General features: G+C 34.4%; 1 protein-coding gene across 6 annotated transcripts in view; it reads right to left on the reverse strand.

Moving 5' to 3' along the window:
- The window catches only part of LOC123013429 (pleckstrin homology domain-containing family G member 5), a 58,540-nt gene that overhangs the window by 7,465 nt on the left and 29,273 nt on the right, over positions 1–21,802 (reverse strand). For all 6 annotated transcript variants that reach the window (XM_044411926.1, XM_044411927.1, XM_044411929.1 and 3 more), the window contains 4 exons: positions 17,827–17,902; positions 17,678–17,771; positions 15,212–15,383; positions 30–233 (listed from right to left, as the gene is read on the reverse strand). In XM_044411926.1, coding sequence (XP_044267861.1) covers positions 30–233; positions 15,212–15,383; positions 17,678–17,771; positions 17,827–17,902 — 546 coding nt within the window. The remainder of the gene's footprint in view (positions 1–29; positions 234–15,211; positions 15,384–17,677; positions 17,772–17,826; positions 17,903–21,802) is intronic.

Below are 21,802 nucleotides of genomic sequence, written 5' to 3' on the forward strand. Positions count from 1 at the left end.
GAAATTCCGGTTATAAACAATTCACTTACTTGAGATCTACTAAGCATGTGTTTCCGGGCCGGTGGCGTTTCCCTGGTGGGTGTTACCGGCTCCGGGGTGACCGAGGGTGGGGCTAAGAGGGGTCGGGTGCAGTCCGGCTCGGATCTCGAGTCCTTCAAAGCCGGATCTGTGGTCGAAACGACGCCTTGCCTCATTTCTAAAGTGTCTAAATGGTTTAAACTCCGGGACCGGACCTGCAACAACACGCAATGCTATGGTGAAAAATTATCAGATTTTCTTTGAGGAATCAATAGCTTATTCGGTTTATCTTGGCATCTTTCAGCATGGCTTCACTAAATATAAAGTTAATTACGTCAGAAGGCATTGTGGGGCTCTATCAAACTTTCTGCAACGTCAATACCAATGACGGGCTTCAATGCGATGGCTATCAGCACGGGGGGTGCAAAAAATCAATTTTCAAAGCTAATTACACTACTGATTTTTTTTTAAGTTTCAATGCCTTTTTGTGTGGAAAAACACAAAAGTCTGGCGCTATTGAAATTGTCGATCTTTTATCGGCATAATGGAGGTTTCTATTAGGTACAAATGGAATTTTATTCAATAATCCCTCAAATGTGGCGATTTGAGAATTTTTCGCAGAGTTTGTGATACCTTTCAAATCCGATTTGCAATATTAAAAGAGCAAACATTTGGCTGTTGCTTGCCGTGTAGGTGTATTGAAAAGTGGAAATTTGTGAATATTGGCTGTGTTTCATGAGACGATTATAAAATACTTTGATTTATCGTTGTTTCTAATGACCCTCTTTGATGATGGATTTTCCCAGAAATTCAATATTCGCGCTGTAAGCGCATTTTTCCAAACAAATCGATTGAACCGACCGGAAATTGCGCCAATTCCATCAATTAACCTGATGAATTCGAAAAAGCCGACTTTCGCGATTAGAACGCGATATTTTCGGATCGAAACTCGCGTCTTATCCTGTCATGAACACAATGATATCCCACATCTCCTTTTTTGTACTTTGTATGCCGTACATCTTCGACGAACCCTGCGCTCGATAAGCATTATTCGCATCCTCTCTGCCAACATGTTATTTATCACTCGATGCATTCAGGATCTGTTTATCCACAGCCGCACGAAGACAGAATAATCCATTTAATGAGGATAATAATAGCGGAAGTGCCCCAACTTTGTTCCTCAATTAACATCGAAGAAAAATCGAGACTTTTTTATTGCCCGCTTCTGAAAGGTAACAAAAGACGCCCCAAGCCTACATCTTCAAATTACAGTGCTTTTGAAAATGATTTATGGACGGTTTTAAAACGAAAGCCATGTCGAACAAAACGGACCTACATTTTCGGGAGCTTTTATGGACGACGGGACGTATGAATAAAACATTGTCTGAGATTTAAATTACGCTTTTAATTCGAGGTGAAGTGACGTCATAAGAATTTGTTTTTTCAAAGGTCGAACCAACTTAGCAACCACTAGAATATACTCAATCAATTATTCCACGATTAATCTTCCATCGATTTACTCAAGAAATGCATTTAACTGAATTTTTTATGACCAACACGCGCAAACAATAATCATGAAATTTACAAATAGCTCTTCACAGGTGTAGTAAAATAGTTTCTGCAGAAAATACATTTATATGCTATGATTTTGTATTTTAAAATGTAATCGTGCTCTGCTAGCTTTTATTGTTCAAAAAGCTTACAAATAAGGTTGCAATTGTATCATTTCCACCTACAAACGTGTAACTAAACGGAAACATTTTTTGAAGTATATAATTTGAGGCGTTTAAAATTAGAATTTGTAAAATTTATAAATTTTTTTAGGCCAACTGCTTATTGTTTAAATTTTTAGTAAAACCTTGCCTAACAAAACAGTAAAGTCACTACATATTTGAAACAAAATAAAATTTTAAAACTGACAATTTTATATTTTATTAAGATTTCGCCTAATGTGAGTTAGGCCACTTTAATTTGCAATGCTTCTGATTGAAATTGTTTAAATACAAGTTGTCTACTGGACTGTACATATTTGTAAAAAATGTAATAATGGAAATAATGAAAAAAAAACAAAGTTTCAATAAACTGTATAAACAATTACGAAATAAAGTGTTTTTGCTCCTTGTCTAGTTCCATTTTTTTTTTGTTAAAGCGTTGTTTAAAGTTGTTGATTCTTGTTTTCTTATTTTGTACTAAAAGCAATTATTAATTCTATTGTCGGATGTTTGTTTCAAATTTTTTGAAATCGCGTTTTTCTATTTCTCAAAGATCTAAAAATATATTTTTTTATTAGAGGCATAAAGTGGTTATTTTGTTTCTGGGTATAATAATGATTAGGGCAATTTTTAATCAAGGGTACGTATGAGAAAAAAGACTATTTTAATAAAGCTTTAAAAGCTTTAGCTTTAAAAGTAAATCTTTATTGCAATACTTTTTTTGAGTCAATATTTATTAGTCTTTTGCATCCTAGACCCAAATGTTTTGCGTACGTGCCTTCGTAGTGTCGTAAAACAGTTAACAAACTATTAAACTCATTAAAATTATAACAAGACATTTATCCTTCTTCAAAAGTATTCTTTAAAATCATTTATCAAACTTTACCTAATGCAATAATAAAAAATCTTTAGTAAACACCGAATATGCGGTAAAGTGTTATCTTCCCACTTTTTTTCTCTAATTTTACAAATATTTGCACAGGGGGTTGGTTGGTCTTGACTTTTGTGCTTATTTTTCTTGATTCAAAAGACGAGTCGAGTGGAGTTGCAGAGCCACGAACTTTATTTTTTGTCTAAATAATAACATCTAACACAAAGGGGAATAAGTATTCAGTCAAACTAGAAGACTTCAGTTTGTGATCTCATTTTCTCAATGACTTTGTTATGGAACAAAGTAATATACATTTTTGTTTCACTGCACTTGTAGCTAATGAAAACAAATGAAAAATTTTAATTGAAAATCCAAAGTTTGAGAGAATTAAAAATTAATAATGCGTCATTACTGGCATCAAACAATTCGTTATTACTTTTTTATCTCCGAGTTTTACATGAGAAGTTTCAGAAATAACTGGGAGAATCATAATCCGAATAATACTTTTTATTTGAAGTTGTGCTTTAGCTAATTAATGTTTGCATAATTTCGCGAAATTTATTTCTCCTGCGTTTGAATTATCATTTTAATGAATAGAGCCCATGTAAACTTTTTCGTCAGGTGCAAACATGTGGAATTACTTAATTGTTCTCGTTTACATTTCCAACTATCGCTTACATTAAACAAAGTTGTAAACAGGTAGCGAATGTGTCAGGAGAGACGAGCATTTATTAAATTTCAGCGTTTTTCAGGCCATTATTCTGAAAATCGTTCGCTTGCTAACGGCGTAAGTCCGGCCTTAATTCCGGCTTTATAAATAGACGAGTGACAATAAAAGTAAACAGAAAACCATCAATAACATTCGATGTGACGTACAGAAATACATTTCAATACATCCATCAGAGGAGAGGACATGAAAGCTTTACAAAATTCGACATACCATCACAATTGCCAATATTTTTCCCACTCCAAAGGCATATCTCCCAATTCCAATGTTTAACTCGATTCAAGTCGAACTAATATTGAAACAAAAAGTGAGAGGAAAGGTCGGATTATGACTCCGATTCTGTTATATAGGGTTCATGACCTTTCGCCAAGTTATTTTTTTATTACCGAAGAGGAAAAGTGCATGGCGGATGGCGGACTATAAAACGTGATATCGGTTGCAACTCGAGCGACCCTAAAATACCGCAATCTCTATATTTCTCCGAGAGGAAACATATTCGATTTCCTGTTTTGCACTTACCGACCCTGTTCACTTCCCGTCATAATTCACTAATTGATTATAATGGGGGAAAAAGCGATGATCCGGCAGCAACTTCCACCAGAACTCGATTAACACAAAAACTTCATTTCACGCTAATACTAACCCAAAAAATAAAAACAACACAATTCTTCAAGAAAGTTTCCTTTTTGAGCTCATTGTTCCATAAATTGTACTTATTTCAGCAAACAGCCTTTAGTTTCCTTTATTTATTTTAAAGCGATATATTTTTGTTTGTTCGCCTTTCTTCCAACGTTATTTCTTGCAACTTATTAAAACCAACGTCAGGATAAATCCTTTCCGACGTTTTAAATCCAATGAATGATGACATCGTGACAATCAGAAATTCCACTGAATTCATTAAGAAAAATCCGTTTCTTTTTACAACCAATTTCTTACGGATCCTTTACGCGAAACCTTCTTTCAATAATTTATCCCACTAAACATAAATATTTAAACGATTCGAAAAAAATCGCTCGAATTTGTTTCCTTTACTCATTGATTTTTTGCAAACTCTACAATTCATACCTACACGTGTCGACTAATTTAAAATTAAAATTGTTTTGGGGGCCACAACGGCGTTAAATTATCATTTATTTTGACGGATTTTCTGTGCCTCGATTCGTTTTAACTAGAATCAGTTGACTCGGTGAAGAGGGTTAAACACCACGAACGTGTCGTTAATCTTCATTGCCAAAAGCCCACGAATAAATAGAAAAAGAGACCCAATTTATTTCTTAACAACGATTCACTCACAAAACTTGGTATTTGCATTTGCAAGATGATCAAATTCGATATGAATTGAACTCGGAAAGTTTTATTGACTTTTTTAACAGCCTCCAGTCTTAGTGCACTTAAACTTTCCGCTTAGACTCGAGTTTATAACTTAAGTGATGCCTGCAGGAACTCTCCGGAAAAATTACACGTCTTATTGCCCCCTATACAGGGCGGACCATTATCTGCAGACAAGTGGTCGTCCAACCACAAAGTTGGAATCTTTAATTTAAATGTAACTACTTTTCTTTCTTTTCTCGAACAACTAACGTCAGATGTTTGTCCAAAAACAATGTTTTCTATTTTCAGAAAATGTTCAATTTCAGCTCAACTCTGAGTTCATTCTTTCTTAGCAAAACAGTATTGTTTTTTGCAGAAATAAAAAAAAATCATATTTTTGTTCGTTTCAAAATAATTTAACAAGTTTAAATGTTCAGGAATATTATTTTTCCAAGCACTTAAGGAGATTGTCTTGCATTATTTGTATGTTAAAGCTACATTTATTTCTTCCTTAGGAAAAGGATTTAAATAATTGCTGCTTTTCTTTTGAAACGTCGCGAATTGTATTTCTGTTAGTTTTTCCTTGATTCTGTAGCAAGTTCACGTCTTTAATCGCCCCCTGGTGTTGATACTCGTTAACAATCCTGCATTAAACTGCCACGTTGTGCATCTATTTGGCCTATCGCCAGGACATTTGCCCGGGGTCAATCCAGATCGATTCCCGAAAAAAAAATCCCGTGTCGTTTATCGTCGCCATTTCGCGTCGAAATCAAATTTGTACCGCAAGAGGTGATTCCATTAGCGTTCTTCGTTCGGTGCAAAAAGTAATTAAGGGATTCAAAGATTTATATCGAAGCAACGAGGCACTTTATCAACTTTATTAAGTCTTCGGTGGTCGATATCGTCAGTTTTTCGTCTTGAGCGATGACGTGAAAGCATTAAATCGGGCCGTACGACTAGTCAAATAAGGGGGTGGCCCTTGGAAACCACGTAAGTCATTATCAAACCGCTGAAAAGTGCTCTGCTCTCACGAATGGATTAAGGATTAAATGAAACGTGGGTGGGATGTGAACTGTATTCCAGGATTACCACTTGCGGGAAAGATAAAATTTTATTAAAATTGCGACATAAATAAATGTTATGGCCGTGTAAACATTTGATGGGCTCTAGGAATTGGAACTAGTCTGAATACAAATAGACGACAAAGTTGAACTGAAACAAAATTTAATGAAGGCCTGAATTTCTTATTTGCTTTTGATTTGAAGAAACTCTAAGTAGATTTGCCCTCTCTATATCACTTTCAAGTTCGGAAAAGAGGCAAAAAACAATTTCATTAGTTCTCCGTCACGAAAGAACTAAAATAAATTTAAACACAGCTCAAACATTCTCTTGTCCGGATCTTGTAAATTCTTCACGAACACTTTGCAATTAATAAAAAGAAATTGTGTTATGGCTTATTTTCAGCACGTACGTGGTGATTAAATTTGTTTTGTTTTTAAATCATGACGAACTCCTTTGTGTAATCATTATTTCGGCGATATCGAGGAAAGTGAAACCAACGTGGGTCGGCAGGAAGTCGCCAGGGATCCCTCCCTCATTATCCTCATTGTCCTCGAAGGTAAAGGGCCGTTATTTGATAAGATCTAGTGACTTTCCCACATGGCACAGTTTTGGCCACAGCCAGATGACGCTCCTCATCAAAGCTCGTCTCGACTTCATTAAGACACTGTCTTGTGGTTTATCTCGAATCGTTGCTTATTGAATCAAGCTGTTAGCGGGCGTCCGATTTTACTAACTCTAGGTGAATTATGTGGAAAATTCAACGTTTATTTAATTTACATGACAACGAACAGATCGCTCGAGTTTTAATAAGATCCGGCTGTCGTTAGTGCATATATCTAGCGAGGCTTTATGCGAAATGGATGCATTTGTCAGAGGAGAGTAGGCAGGAACTTACTTATTACATTGTGATATTTCGTGATGCGACAACTTCCAGAAATAAGTCGCGAGTATTTTTAAATGGATCAACACGTGCCAATTCGAAGCGGACGGATGTTCGTCATGGTACCTAATGACGATGGGGTGGGTGAAAGGATGTTGAAAAAACAGAAAAATAAATTTCACTTTTTCTTCAAATGACAAGAATAGATTTGGTCTTGAACGGCGAGAATAGAAACAGCCAAAAATAACAAGGGTAAGGTCAAAATCCATGATTGGACATCGGTGTGGGGACTAAAGTCAACAAAATTTACTACTGAAATGTGTTACCAGACGTTTTGTATTATCACCGTACTTTCGTCCCTACAATAAAAAAAAAATTGACTGTCATTTTATTTATTATTCTACTACGTATTATGAGACAATTATTTCGTTCTTTGAAGAAGTAAATTTTTTATTTTTCTATCTAAACAAAATAAGTGAGAAAAAACTTAATTTTTTATTCAAAAATTAAATTAAATTCCATTGGTCAATACGTGAAAAAAGAACAAATTCTATTGCCCTGATTATTAAGAATAAGCCGAATTAATGAGAATTCATTCATACTTTGGTTGTCGTGACTTCTAAAGTGCCCTTCTCATTGTATTTCCTTAACGTGCTTAATATCAGTAAAAATTAAAGAAGAAGAGTAGAGTGTTCTTAGGCTACTGAAGACTAGTGCAGGAAGAAAAAAAATAAAGAAAAAGTTTCTCTCAACTCTCTTTTTTACTAGATACATTTTAAAGAAACAAAAGGTTTAGACCAAAATTTTCGAAAACACAAAAAGTAAAATTAAAAGTAAAACAGAATCTCTTCATGGATGTCTTCTGAAAATCGTTAATCAAAATATTGCACTCTAGGTTAAAAAATATACAATAAATAGATAATACAAGTACCTACTTTAGACCATTGAATAACGTACTTAGTATATAGGATGTCCGGAAAAAACGTTGAAAATTTCGGGAAGTGGTTCCTATGTTACAATAAGAAAAAATGTTCTTATGGACCAGTGTCCGGAAATGCTTCCTAATGAAAGTAAAGCGAGAATTCGACCTTATACTATGGAAAAAACTTAGTGTTCTCGAAAACGGTGCGTCGTACTGCCAAAATGAATTTCAAATAACTTCTTCCAAAGCAAAATTTTACGCCTTAAATAGATTATTGACCCCAGTGCCTCTGTTCCCTTGTTTGGGGTACACAATTTTGACAACAATCGATACAGCGTCAAAAAATTACTCCAGATGCAAACAAACTTTTGTAAATAACCGATTACTAAGATAATTGAAAAAAAGGCTTTTGCTCGCCAGGTGCTAAAGGGGGCTTTAGCCATTGTCAAGAAATACAAAAGTATAATTTTCTTTAAAAAACCTAAAGATGAAGAAAATGGAGTTTTAAGTTTTTTATTTTTCTGTTACCTGGAGTTTGCCCACGGGTGGCGAGACAACAAGGAAGATCCTCATGGTCGCCTTTAGAAAATCGTCCTGTTTGACACTTCCCCCCTTTTCGTCCTTACTCTTCTGTTTAGCTGCGCTACTCTTACTCTTGCTAAGACTAGGTTTAAGAGATCTATCACTAGTATCTTTTTTGTCACTCTTTCGAACACCTTTCTGGAGATCGCCTTTGGGCGCCGCCAGGGAGTCAACATGTTTCACTGAAACACTTTTAGATTTGTCCTTAAACGCGAGTGCCTTGAAGAGATCGGTCTTATCGCCGATACTCTTCTGTTTCGTTATCGGTTGTTTCTTTTCGTCCTTCTTGAATAAATTCTGCGTTAAGGAATTCTTTCGAGCGAGCGGCTCTCCCGCGGCTTGACCGGAAGATGGCTGATCCGCGGTACCGGAACTAGAGGCATGCCTCTGCACCCGTCGACGGATCGAGCCCACGAATCTGCGCCACTCCTGCTGGCCCCCTTCCGACGCCGGCGGCGACTCCTCGATGGTGAGGCTTTCGCGGGCTATCTTCAGCGGCTTCGATGTGAAAATTTTCACGATGTTGAACACGGTTTTGGGACGAGCATCCGAATCAATCGTTCCGAGATATGTACATGGGAGCGACGAGGAAATTCTATTTACAGTAAGCGCATTTGCTTTTCTCCAAAACGACTAAACTTTGAACGGAAATCGACACAAATGAGAAAACCGTGGCAGATTATGCACGAATCGAAAAAGAGAATTTTGACCGACTATATCCCGACGTGACTAAACAAATTTAATTCTCATTCTCTTGCTGTATCGCAAGAATTGGAAGAAATGTTTTAACTTTAAGCTCTAGCCGTTTCTAGAAACTAGTTACAGCTATTATGTTTCCCCTGATGCCAATTTTGCCTGTTTTTAATAAACGCGCATTTACTTGTTTGTGTTGGAATTAGCGGGATTGTGTTGTAATTTGCGCCAGGGCATAAAACGCAATTTCTAGTATCACTTTGGAGTGTATACGAGGTGTTTGCAGTAGCTGTAAGCTGCAAGACAAATAAAGTCCCACTAACTTGCATTTACATATAGTTTATTAAGGACGTAGGGGGCGTTTTGGCCGTCAATTTTGTAGTGACGGATTTCGTGGCGAATAAATTGAAGGCGAGGGAAGGCTGAGATGTGATCAAATTTAAATTTATCTCGGCTGGAAGCATTTAATAAATAGAATTTTCAGTGTTTTTGTCATTGATCGAAACGTCAGTGTTTACATCACACGGCGGGCCCGACTAATTCACTCGCGACCAAATTTTAATTAAATTGCGCTACATATATGAACTTGTGTCTAATTTAGTGCGCTTTCAGTCGAGCGAAATCGAGCTTCACGAGTGCAAAACACAAGTTCAGGTATTTTCACCGAAAACCATTTGACGAATTTTCTCACACAAGGATCCATAAATTTTATTAAACAGGAAAAAATACATCTTTCCATAATAGGATCTTTTTGCCGGCCAACGGTAATAAAGCTGCGAAAAAGCTCATTTTTATACAACACCTCAAATTACATTTTTATGGGCAGAAGGGAATTGAGAAGAGAAAAAATTATACGGCGCGAGACAAAGTATCACTCCTTAATAGATTTACGCCCCAATAAAACACCAAACTATTTTATAGTTTTAGGTTTTGTGTTGTAAACTACAATATGGCGACCTAATTCAAGGGAGAAATTGTCCATTTTAGTCGGTTGCACTAATTGGTAATGATACGGCTGTACTTGGGATTATCGAAATTTACCACTTGTTAAATACCAAGTCGTCTCCCGCTCCTCGCCAGCTCAATTACCATTTTCAAAGAACATAGCTGAAAGGATATTAATTATTTTATTTCCCGAAGACGTGTGCCACTCGAGTCGAGAAGCTTTATAATTGCTACATTACCATCATCTTGTTGAAGCTTGAATTAATTAACTCATGTATTCCGAGAGAGAGATATTGCGATTAATCGCTGGTTTTTCTTTTCAATAAAAAAGCGCTTCAAGTCAAATCAATTAAATTAAATTAGTCGTCCGAGTCTCGATCAAAGGCTGAAGTATTTTCTTGTGGAATGTGGGCTTGATGTGGAATGCTCGAAATTATCCCGGAAACCGCATATCCCGACAACTTTCGGATTATCGAGCGTATCGAGGAGCTAATTCAGTTCAGAAGGATGATTCTCAAGTTCTCAACCGATAATGAATTTATCTTGTATTCCTGATAAGAGAGCGAACACCCACAAAATGAAAAACCGTAAATATAAACACCCACATCAAAACGCGCAATTGTAGGCTCCCAGATATTTCAGACAGCTATTGTTCCCAATGATTGAGAACTATTTCAGCTAATCCGTCAAAATCTGACACGATACGATGCAAATAAACCTCACCCCAAACACATTCAATCGGGTACAAATCTGGAGCATCTCAGGCTTTTATCTGATTTAAAATCGATCAAATTTTTCCAATTTCAAATCTGAACAAATGCTGAAAACTAATACCAAACAAATTCAACTGGATCAAAATCTGGTGCAACTTATGAAACATTTTCGTCAGATAATGAACAAATTGGCGCAATTTTTCAAGTCTAATTAAATAATGTGTGTAAAGCCTTTTCCATGTAAATTCAATTGGATACAAATCTGGGGCGCTGATTTTTTTACGTGATAAGATTTGTTTAATTTTCCCTTTGAGGAGTTTTTCATTGAGTAGTGTTCACATTAAGGTAATGAGAATAAAGTCAATACGTGCGTGCTTGAATAAATAAAGCTTTTTCTGAAAGAGCTTTGGAGTAGCGACGATAATTGCCGGAGATCTGAATACGTCAACGTCTTTGTTGCTTCAAGACTAAAGCTGCTTTTAATTATATCGTCACCTCGGTTAGAATTAAGCTCTAGTTAAGTAGCTATTCTTTGATAGAGTTTCGATTAAAGCGACGCTTTAGTAAATTAAGCTGTTTGATTTTTGGAAAAAAATCACGTTTTGAGAGGCGTTAATCGATAACTTTCGTGCAATTAATCGTGCGATTGTTTTCTTCCAAACAAGGTAATATTTCATCAAAGTTCGGATTGTTTCCTAACACTATTATTATCTTTTATTTCCGCAAGTCGTGTAAATTTGTTTCCTTTTATTTGGCGACAAAGTTAGAACAAAGTCCCTAGTGTTTATGGCGTACGTCCGATCGGTTATAAACCATCATAAATAACGTCTAAGGTGAGTCCAACACTTGAACAACTTTTATTTCTCTATAATAAAAGCAGGAGAAACACGTCTTGTACCGGCTTATAACTTTTTCTATAAATTATAGCTCACAATTAAGCTAACCAAGGTCTCGGGCTTGAAACCTAAAACTTGTAGAGGATTTTCGCGTGATTTATCGGACGAATTTTCACAGGAAAAATTAGCCAAATGCAAGAAATGATACAAAAAGTCGATTAAGTAAATATTTATGTTAATATAAAAAATTCCAAGATGGCAATAATCTAACGCAATATTGACATTTCGGGGTTATTTACGATCGTTTTTTCGGGATTGTGGCGTGTCTCGACTTCGATAAGTCGTGAATATTTCTGACCTTTCCCGAATAGTATAATTAGTTACATTTAGCTGAACAAGGGCCAAGTCTTGTATTAATAGCCCAAACTTTCGCAATGTTGTACAAAAATCAATCAATATTAGAGCAAAGTTGACATTTCATGAAAATGTCAGTCGATTATTTTCTTGAAATTTTCCAAAAGTCCGGATAATCGGTCAAAAATCTCCGCAATATCTGCCAACCCTTACATAAACCACTTAAAACAGAAATCACGTTTAAATCAACTTGAAAAAAATCTCATCGTCGAGCACTTTCGTGGCGTGAAAACGCGCGCGTCGTAACGGCAAAGCGACGCTAACCGAACGGCTCGTACTGAAAGACTGAACGTCGGCGGCGTCCCGACGTCCGTTCACCCTTGCAGGCGCCGCAAGGATGCGTAACATCCCTCTGGATTGCAAAACAACGAAATATGGAGAAAGAGACGCGGGCCAAAACGGCCACATGTTAATTTGTACCGCTTTGTGCCAAGAGGAGATGAGGCACGCGATGGCCCAAGACAGCCATTTATTGCGAAAAGTCACTTTTGCGTGATGGCAACAATTATTTGTTTACTTCAACTCGATGAGAAATAATTAATGCGGCGCTGTCGGGAGAATAATGAAAATGTTTTAAGAGTGATAGTTTATGTAGCGGTATTGTAACTGTTGCAACTTTCATTCGTGTAATGAGATAATTATGAACAGCTGGGTTTATATTGTATAATAGAATTGATCGTAAAGATAGAGAAAATTAAAGTTCTAGCGGAATGGAGACATCAAATTGGAAAAAAGCTAGTATTACACAACTAGACACGAGGCGAGAGGCGATGAAAGTTACCAAAGCCGATGTTTTTCTTTCGTTTGTAATAAATGGATAAAATGAAAACCATAAATATCCATACTGCAGAGTAAGTGGCAATAACCTTTTTTCAGTTCTTGTGGCGAAAATGAAAATTTGTGGTTGTCATTAATGAAATGTTTCTTTTTTATCTTGTCATTCACAATAATGGAATGTTCATTCTCGCTTTTATGGGTTTGAGAGTATTTGAAAAGTCTATTATCCAAAAAAAACTTATATCGCTATACAGACACAATATTGTAAAAAAAATCTACAATTACCCTTTCTCTTATTATGATCAAAACAAAATGTAGTATTTTTTCTATAACTATATTTATAATTTAAACAAAACACACCAAAGGGCAAATTTTTTTCTTAGTACAATAGCAATACGTATTTTTTTCAAAACTGTATTTTGCAAACTTTGATTTTACTATACTTAACTGACCTGTTAGTTTTTCTCTTTATCTAATAAAGTTTGGTTTGATGTATCCTTGTTTAACTGCGTATTGCTACGAGTCACAGCGGTTTTGATTTTCTTTGAACTTCAATGGGAGAAAAATATTTAACAACATTAACAACATGAAACAACAAACATTACACACATACAGATTTTAGGACTATTTTGTTTGCTTTTTGGACAATTTTGATTAATGACATATTATAGTCCTTTACGGACTATTCGTTTACTTTATGGACGATGTCAAAATAGTATATTAAAGTACAAGTTGCAGAAGGTATCTATTCAAGCACAAATTTGAAATTCCGAAACGAGCCACGTAGCGGCGAGTTGAGGAACGAGTGAGTGCTTGAAGAACCTTCAGCAACAAGTGCTTTATACTATTTTTTCTATTTTGCCGCTTTATATCATTTTATAAATTAAAAAACGAAAATTTTAATTATTTTTTTTTCTAGAGAATTTTGTGACGGTTGGCGACATTTATGTGGAATAATTTTAGTCGGCTGTAAAAAATAAAAATAATTCTTATTTTCACACTAAAATTAAATTAACGCCAACGACTTGTTCTAGCACTCAAATGACGTCATTTGGATGCTGGAATAGACCGACCTGACTAACACCGAAATAGAAAAAAACTTTTATTGTCAAGCTTTACACAATTTTATAAAATACTGTTATTACTGTTTTTGTTGTTTTGCATAAAAACCGAGAAAAATGGTGTAATAATGTCCATAGTGCGTATATTTATTAAACGAACCTGTAATTTAGAATTCAGGATCTGTTAATTATCTAGATCGGTAATAGTTATTCACGTATTCAGGGCTGTTAAGACTTCCATAATGACCGAGGGAGTTGTTTGAGGCCCGCGGTCGTTATGGTCCTTAACAGCACGTACCATATTTAAAAAAATAAATTTTCAAATTTTGAAAATGTTAAAGCTCTCAAAAAGTCGGATGTTAAAAAAAAGCGGGCTGTTAAAACCTCTTAACAGTCTTATGAGTTACTAGGGTATTATTGACAACTTAACGATTGTAAATTGTTGGATATTATTCGTACTATAACAACACGGAACGACGAAAATAAGACATATATGCTTTATCTTACCACAGATTAACATTTAATAAAATATTTTCAATACATGTGGCTAAAAAAAGATTTTTATTTTTTGTTTATACGAATATTGTGTTCAGACGAGAAGTTTTACTACCAATTATTTTAGAACAAGGCAGATTATTGTTTTTTATTTAGCAATAAATAAAAACTTTGTTTTTGAAAAAAATATAAAAGGCAAGTCTTGGATTATTTCCTGATGAAATTTTTAACTAAAATTCCTCTTACAGTAAAGTTTTAAACTTAATTTTATACAGAAATAAAAGCAAGCCACAAGTTTTCCGTCTGGGTTAATCTACGAGTACTTTGTTATTTCTCATACTTTGATTTAGTGAAAGTTTGTTTGATTTAAAAAATTCTTTTCAAGTTTTCTTAAACTTTATTAACACAAAACCTAATTTAACAAGATAGCCTTAACGGCAACTTTTCCTCCAATGAAAAATTGTTATTCTATTTAAACATGCAAGAAAAAACACGGTCGTAAATTGATTCAAACAAATATTAGATGTCACTAGACATGACATGAAATAATTTAAACTTTGTTGTAATAAATACTGTTGTACTTTGAAACTTTATTTCAGTCTTATTAGATTCCGTCTGAATTAATTCACAAATCCATTCTGCTGCCCGAAAGTTTGTTTAATTAAAAAACTATTATTACGTAAGCGGTCATGAAGAAAAATGTGGTTCTCGAGATTTCAATCTTCTTTAACGAAAAACAATCGTTAAGATTTAGCTAGAACAACAAATCCGCATTTCGTCGATTCAACTAACAGAGCAGATAATCCCAATAACGATGCACGAGCGAATACTCGTTCAAAAAGCTCTTACACACAAAAGTCAATACTGCCATACCCAAATATTCGTAATTAAAACATGATTAAGGGTCTGACGAATCGACACGCACCTCCGATTTCGGCTGTTTTCTTGGCGTTTTTTCCCGACACGCGATGAGTGTCGGATATAATCAACGCACGCTTTCCCAATCTTTGATTAAAATTTTGAGCAGTTTTGCTTCGTAATCTTCGTTTCGGTGCAATTGACGATCGATAACCATTACACACCATTATATGTCAAGATTTTCTAGCCAACTCTCCGCAAAGTTGATAGAGTGCAAGCCGCAGATCCGCTTTAGCGGCCACATAGTCACAATTCAGGAATTTCAGACACTTACCGTTTGTTCGGTCCGTCTGTTTTCCTGAATGAGGACATCACGGTTTTTCTGCCGGCAAGCGTTCTGGCGTTTCAGCTTGGCACAGCCACTTCCAGCCGACCTGAAACTGCCTTCGGAGGACTGGGGACGGTATCGGCCATCCTCTGAACTGATACTCTGCGGACGACGGCGGCTGAAAACGACAAATGAGTAAAATCGCAAGCGAAATTAAATTTCCTGCGAGGATTAGTATGTGACAGACAAATTTGAAATAATAAAAAATACCGAACAGAAAAATTAAAGAATTCAATAAAACGGCCACTTGCAAGATATTTCCTCCAAATTTCATATTTTGTACCTATATTCTACAGGACATTAAAAGTCGATTAATAAAAATATAATGAAACAAAAAAAGTTTTGAATTTTGACTAATTACTCATTTTACTGAAAATTTTGTATGAGAAATCAAAATTTCCTAATTAAATTTTATACAAATGGTTGAAAAAAAACATTTAATTTTTTAGTGTAGATTTCTGTTTCATTCAATTATTTACAATAAACAAAAAAAATCTTGTCGGATGACAATGATCAAAATTTAAATCACATAATTGAAAAGTACCTAAGGAAAAAATTCTGTAGACTATGATAGAAATAGTCTGTGACTAGAAATATTTTTTTAAATACTGTCATATTATGGTATTAAAATTGTTTATTATATTTTGTCGCATTTATCATAATCATTCTGTATGATTAGTTAAAAATTGATTTATTTAATATATTTCAGCGATCAATTTTTCATTGAAAATGGTGGATGCGCCAGGCCAGTTGTTCGTAATTGATTGATCTTCATCGTGGACATCAATCATTAATCCTTAATGTGTTCAGCTATTAATGACAATCAAACATAACGTGTAAAAAATCCATCTAAAAAAAGCGTCATTACATAACGAAATTAATTATTTTATTTTCTTGGAACAGACGAAATTTATTAACCCTTAAACTCGGTTTTAGTATGATATTACCTCGAAATGAAATTTGTTTGCTGCCATGTGTTCTAAACTTGTTGAAAAAAGTTAAAATGGAGATAAATTACTATCGTCATGTTTAAACTGGTTTGACAATATATTGGAAAACAATCATCACATAAATGCGCTACATTTATCATTCGATCTGTTGTTTTTTTAACCGATAAAAAATGGAGGGTGTTTCAAATTGATAAGCATTCTTGTAATCGATAGTTGGGTAATAAAATTCTCAAATAATTAAATTTAAATGGAGCGAATTAGAGCGAGGGATGGTTGTGTAATTATTTCGTGACATAGTTTCGGAGATTTTTACGACGCAACGTGGAGGGAAGACGGAAATTTTATTAAATCTCAAAAAACATCAAAATTAAAATTAGACGTACAATTTCGAGGAGACGATTTAACACTCTCCACCTGAAGTTTAATTAACTAAAAAATTAACTAAACACAGCTTGATGGCTTATATCCATAAGATTGCTGCATATAAAATAAATTTAAAAAACTGGGACGAAACTGATGAAAATTATCTTACTTAATTAATGAAACTGATTGATTATTATCAATATTATTATTATTTATATTTCATACAGCTATTAAAAATTACAGGTATTTGTAAAATTTAGTGGTATTGTTGGCGTGCAGCTTTGATCAGTTTTGAAAATGTGGCAAATTCTCTCGCGTATATTTATCTAAAGGATGCTAAATTTGTAGTGTCGAGGGAGCAGAGTGTCTTGAATTATTCAATCTTCAAGGGGGGGAGTTTCGAGAGCACTCAACTGGTTTAGTCTCTCCAGATTTTGGGGAAGAGATACCTGAAAATTACACTTTATGTGTAAATTCACGTGTCTTAAAACATCCAAAATCTCCACGGGGTTAAGAAATTAAGTGAGTTTGCATGTTTGTGGGGTGAGATAATTTTAATTCGAGTGTTTAAACGGGTTGAATTAATTACCCAAAATTTAGAAAAGCTCAACTAAGTTTAATATTGTAATTAAAGTTAGTATCGAGATTAAATTAATTGTTTCCGCTTTGAAAAAAATCCAGAGAAAGTTTATTAATAAACCCGTACTCATAATAGACTTGGCAAAAATTACGTCTAATTAGAGACCAGCGGACTAATAATCGTTCCAAGGTCTTTGTTTGAAGCAGGCTGGTTTTAGAAATGGCACATTAGCCGGCGACATGCTGTAATAAATAAAAAATAACTCGCAGTGGCCAAAACACCTTTTTATATTTTACGACGGACAAATTAATTCGAATCAGCAATAATTCAATGTATCAAAGGACAGTTTTRCGACTCCTGGTCTAGGTGTCAGGATTTATGTCGTCCTCGCTTGTCCATATTATCCTCGAAGGGCGAGAATCGTAAATCGTCTCCCTATTTATTGTTGTTTTAAAAGTAATTTATCCCGGACTCGGCTTAATTGGTGTAGAAATTTACGGCCGTTTTTCCGATACTCACTATCTGTGGGCGGGACTGGTGGAATTTTCGCCATTTTCCTGGTTGAGATGGTGCAGAGATGGGAGCGATAAGGCTCCAGATCGTTCAGCCAAACCTGCAAATTAGCCCCCGGAAAATCAACATTTCCACGACTCACGCTGAAGTCTTACATAAGTTCTCCTGCAGGATTTCGCTCGTGGAGGAAATACCGCGGATGTAGTAAGGGCGCCGGAATTCGGGAGATCTCTGGAACAAAAGCCGGAGTTAGCTGTTTGACCGAGTAGACGATTTTCCCGGAGTTGCTAGTTGAGTTAACAACATCGATTATAATTACCGCACCGGACTTGGTAATAATAAGCTGCTCGGATAACATCCTCCTTGATCAACGTCGAGAGGAAAACAATTTAGTTTAGGTCAAAGGTAAAAATCGGTAACTGGTTTTATGAAATTGTCGTTCGAGCGGCCGCAACTATGTCAATTATACAGATTTTAATCAAATAGCCAATTTGCGATTAAATTATTTCAATGGAATTATAAAGGACAGAGAATAAGCAAATTTTAATTAAAACAAAAATCAGTTTGAATTTATCATGCTCGAATCTAAACACATGTTATTATTGCCAAAATTAAAAGATCGTCCGATAAAACCTATATAATCGATTTTAGACAGATTACATCCAGAGGAAAATTCTATTATTTTTCTCGCAAAAAAAATGGTTTAAAAAAATTATAAATGGCATTGTGGGACCTTCAGAATGATCATGAGAATTCTCAATCGCATACAATTAAGTGAAAGTGAGACAAAAACTTGTTTGATAAAGTTTTTTATGCAATTTGGGGTAGTTGAGTTTCTCAACTATGTTTAGAATGAGAGCAACGAGTTCATCATGAGCAAGAACAATCAACATTTGCTTGAAATTAGGGCTTTGACGCGAAGCTCTTGTGTCCAATATGAATTCCGCCAATCAACGGAGGAATGAATGAATTGTTTTAGAAAGTTTCCTTTATTCAGCAAAGTTTGGAGAAATTGAACGGAAAATGAGCTAAACTGTAAAACCGTGAAATCGCACTCTGGCACTAGCTAATTCTATATTATATTGAACAGTATATTGAATGAAAAAGTGTGTTAGCTATTATTTCAGAGACTTCAAAACTGTTAAAATCCATTTCTAAATAAATCTATAAAATTCTGTTAATAATTTCGTGAATTAATCACAATGACAACACTGAATGATTTAACAGGTACGAGTTTCGCAACAATTTCAACTTCAATCTTTACACCTCGCTTTACACTATTCAATGTTGCCAACCTGCTTTCGAAATCATAGGCTACTTTTTTTCTTTTTTCCTTCATTTATCATGTTTTCACTCAGTGTACCTGTTTATTAAGTCGTGTAGGCAATCAGATTATATGTTATTCCACATGGTATTTCTTGACTTAGGACATAAAAAAAACATATTTTATAAAGTCAAATAAGGTTTATTCCAAATAATTTTCTTAGAAAACAGTTAAACATCAAATTAACATTCTAAATAATGTTTAGAAAACACTGGAATAGAATAAAATGAGGGAATTTAATCAATAACATTAAAAAAATAAGACTTTTATAAACATTGCCACTTCTAGTTCATAATTTGACCGATCAGTTTCATGTTGCCTCGGTAACTCTAAAATTCTTGACTGCCTTCTGCTGTACAAACTGCGAACACAAAGTCTTTTGCGTTATGTTTTTATTGAAACAGTGAAACTCTAACACCGGTAGCTCGCAAAAGATCTTATTGGAGCTCTGCAATAGTTGCGTCTTTTCTAGCGATTTGGCATAATAAGCGGTCTTGCTTCTCGGACATTACTTTTCAACGACTTTGTTTTAAATGTACCCAACTTCAAGTACTTTTTGAAACAACACCTTGTGCTATACCTGTCTTTGCGACCTGCCTTAAGCAATAATTTTTCCTCTTTGCACATCAGATAATCTTTCTTAAGACATAGTATTTAATAAACAAACTCACTTTTACAAGGTATCAATATGCGCGAAATTTTACAGCTAAACCCAAATGATCATAAATGAGTTAATATTTCTGAATTTTTTTTTTAGTATGATTGATATTTTTATCAACAACTTTCGTATTTACTTTTGTATTTACATACAGGATGATTCAAAAAATGTCGGACCAACTCTCAAATGGTGATAGAAAGCTTTCAGCTAAGCATCAAAATGAATTCAGATTTTTGTTTCAAGCTTTTTTTTGAACGAGAACAAAACTGTCAATTTTCATATTATCATGTAGGTTTTTGTTTCCGATGTTGTTAAATTTAATTTATTGTTAAATTTGCTAGTTTTAAATGTTTTTTTACGCCATAAGACACAAATTGGTTCGTTACACTCGTGGTTTAATAACCCACTCCGTCCGATTTACACTCAAACTCGTCGAATAAATAACTATTCTTTTTTGCATGAATAGATTACTAATATGAATTACAAGGTGATTATTCTATATACCAGGTGAATAAAAAGTATGGAACCAAACATTTTTTGCTTAAACTATTTATTTTTTGAAAAAACTAATTGATGAGTGCTAAAGTACTATAAAAATGTGATGATTTAACAAGAATAAAATTTTTCGAAATTTCCTTTCATTCTTGAGTTCTACAAAAAAAAAAATTTTTTAAATGGCAATCCACTATAAAATCATTTTTCTCATAAAAGCTATACTCTAAGGATTACAACTATCTGCTTTATTTTTAATTTTTTCAAAAAAAATTTTTTCACATAAATTGCAATTTTGACAAAAAAAATCGCATAACTCAAAAACAAAACAAAATTTCGTTCTGAAATTACAATCACATTTTTTATATTACTTTAATTTATATTAATTATTATTTTGCGGAGGCAAATGATTAAAAATAAAACCGCTTGGTTCCATACTTTATATTCACCCTGTATGTCAGTTTGATTGTGTGTATTATTTATATTTATTCATTTATTTTTATTGCTTCCTCCACGGTTTAAGCTTATACTCCTATTTTTTAAGAAATTTGTAAACTTTATGAAGTTCTTCTATGTGTTTTTTAACTACCAACATGTCACTGAAGGATTTTGTACAGTTTATTCTTTGTAACTTTTCATAGATTTTTTTTGGGTGATTTTATATCCATTTTTGTCAGTTGAGTAAAGAAATACAATTATGATTTATGAATTATTTACTTTTTTATAGGAGTATCTGGTGATGGAATAGATTGATAAAATGTATGAATAACACTAGGTTGGTATATACTCGTAAAATATTTGTTTTACGTATATTTTTTATTGAATCTTATCACTATCCGACAACGTTATGCAAATGTCAAGGTAATTCTTATCAGTGGCTTGGATTTTCATTATTTCAAGTGCAAAAATTACCTTTTATAATTTACGACCTATTCTATTGATATTTGTAAGTTTTAAAGTCCAACGTCAATTTTTACTATTACTTAAGATAATAAAAACCAAGAAAGCCTTGTAGACATTTTTATTGCAACGGACTTTACAAACTGTCTGATTTTACAAGCAACGAACTTTATGTGGTGTTATTTTTTTCATTATAAATCACGATTGATAAATGATTGGTACTACCATCAATCGCGATTTATTTCTCCTTACTTGAAACCTGTTTCAGGTGGAGTTTAATAAAAACATGACAAACCGAAAATCATAAATAGAAATTAAGTTGTTTCAAATTCGTTGAAAATTTTCACACCCTCACTACCAACAGGAGGAAAGAAATATATAACTCACGAGGGAAAATTTAAGTGAATGTAATCTTTTCGCAGCCATTGTCACTAAAAAAACGAGGCAAGTAGTTAAGCTGTGCCGATTCTAATTCACTTCATCTGCGCATGCGCCATTTCCGGGAATTTAGACCCCCACTCCTGGATCCTGGTTCCAGGAATCCGGATCCCACTCCTGGATTCCGGGAATCCCCCACTCAAAATTCTGAGAATTGTGTGCTATTTTTGGATCATGATGTCATGCATTGAATTTGTCTRCGCATGCGTCACTTTGGGGAATCCCACATTGAAAATTATGTGAATCCCCATTGAATTTGTCTGCGCATGCGTCACTTTGGGGAATCCCACATTGAAAATTATGTAAATCCCCTGAATAT

The sequence above is a fragment of the Tribolium madens genome, unplaced genomic scaffold (assembly GCF_015345945.1).
Source record: "Tribolium madens isolate multiple individuals breed KSU strain unplaced genomic scaffold, Tmad_KSU_1.1 Scaffold_96;HRSCAF=242;Tcas5.2_LG5, whole genome shotgun sequence".
In the NCBI taxonomy this organism is placed as follows: Eukaryota; Metazoa; Arthropoda; class Insecta; order Coleoptera; family Tenebrionidae; genus Tribolium; species Tribolium madens.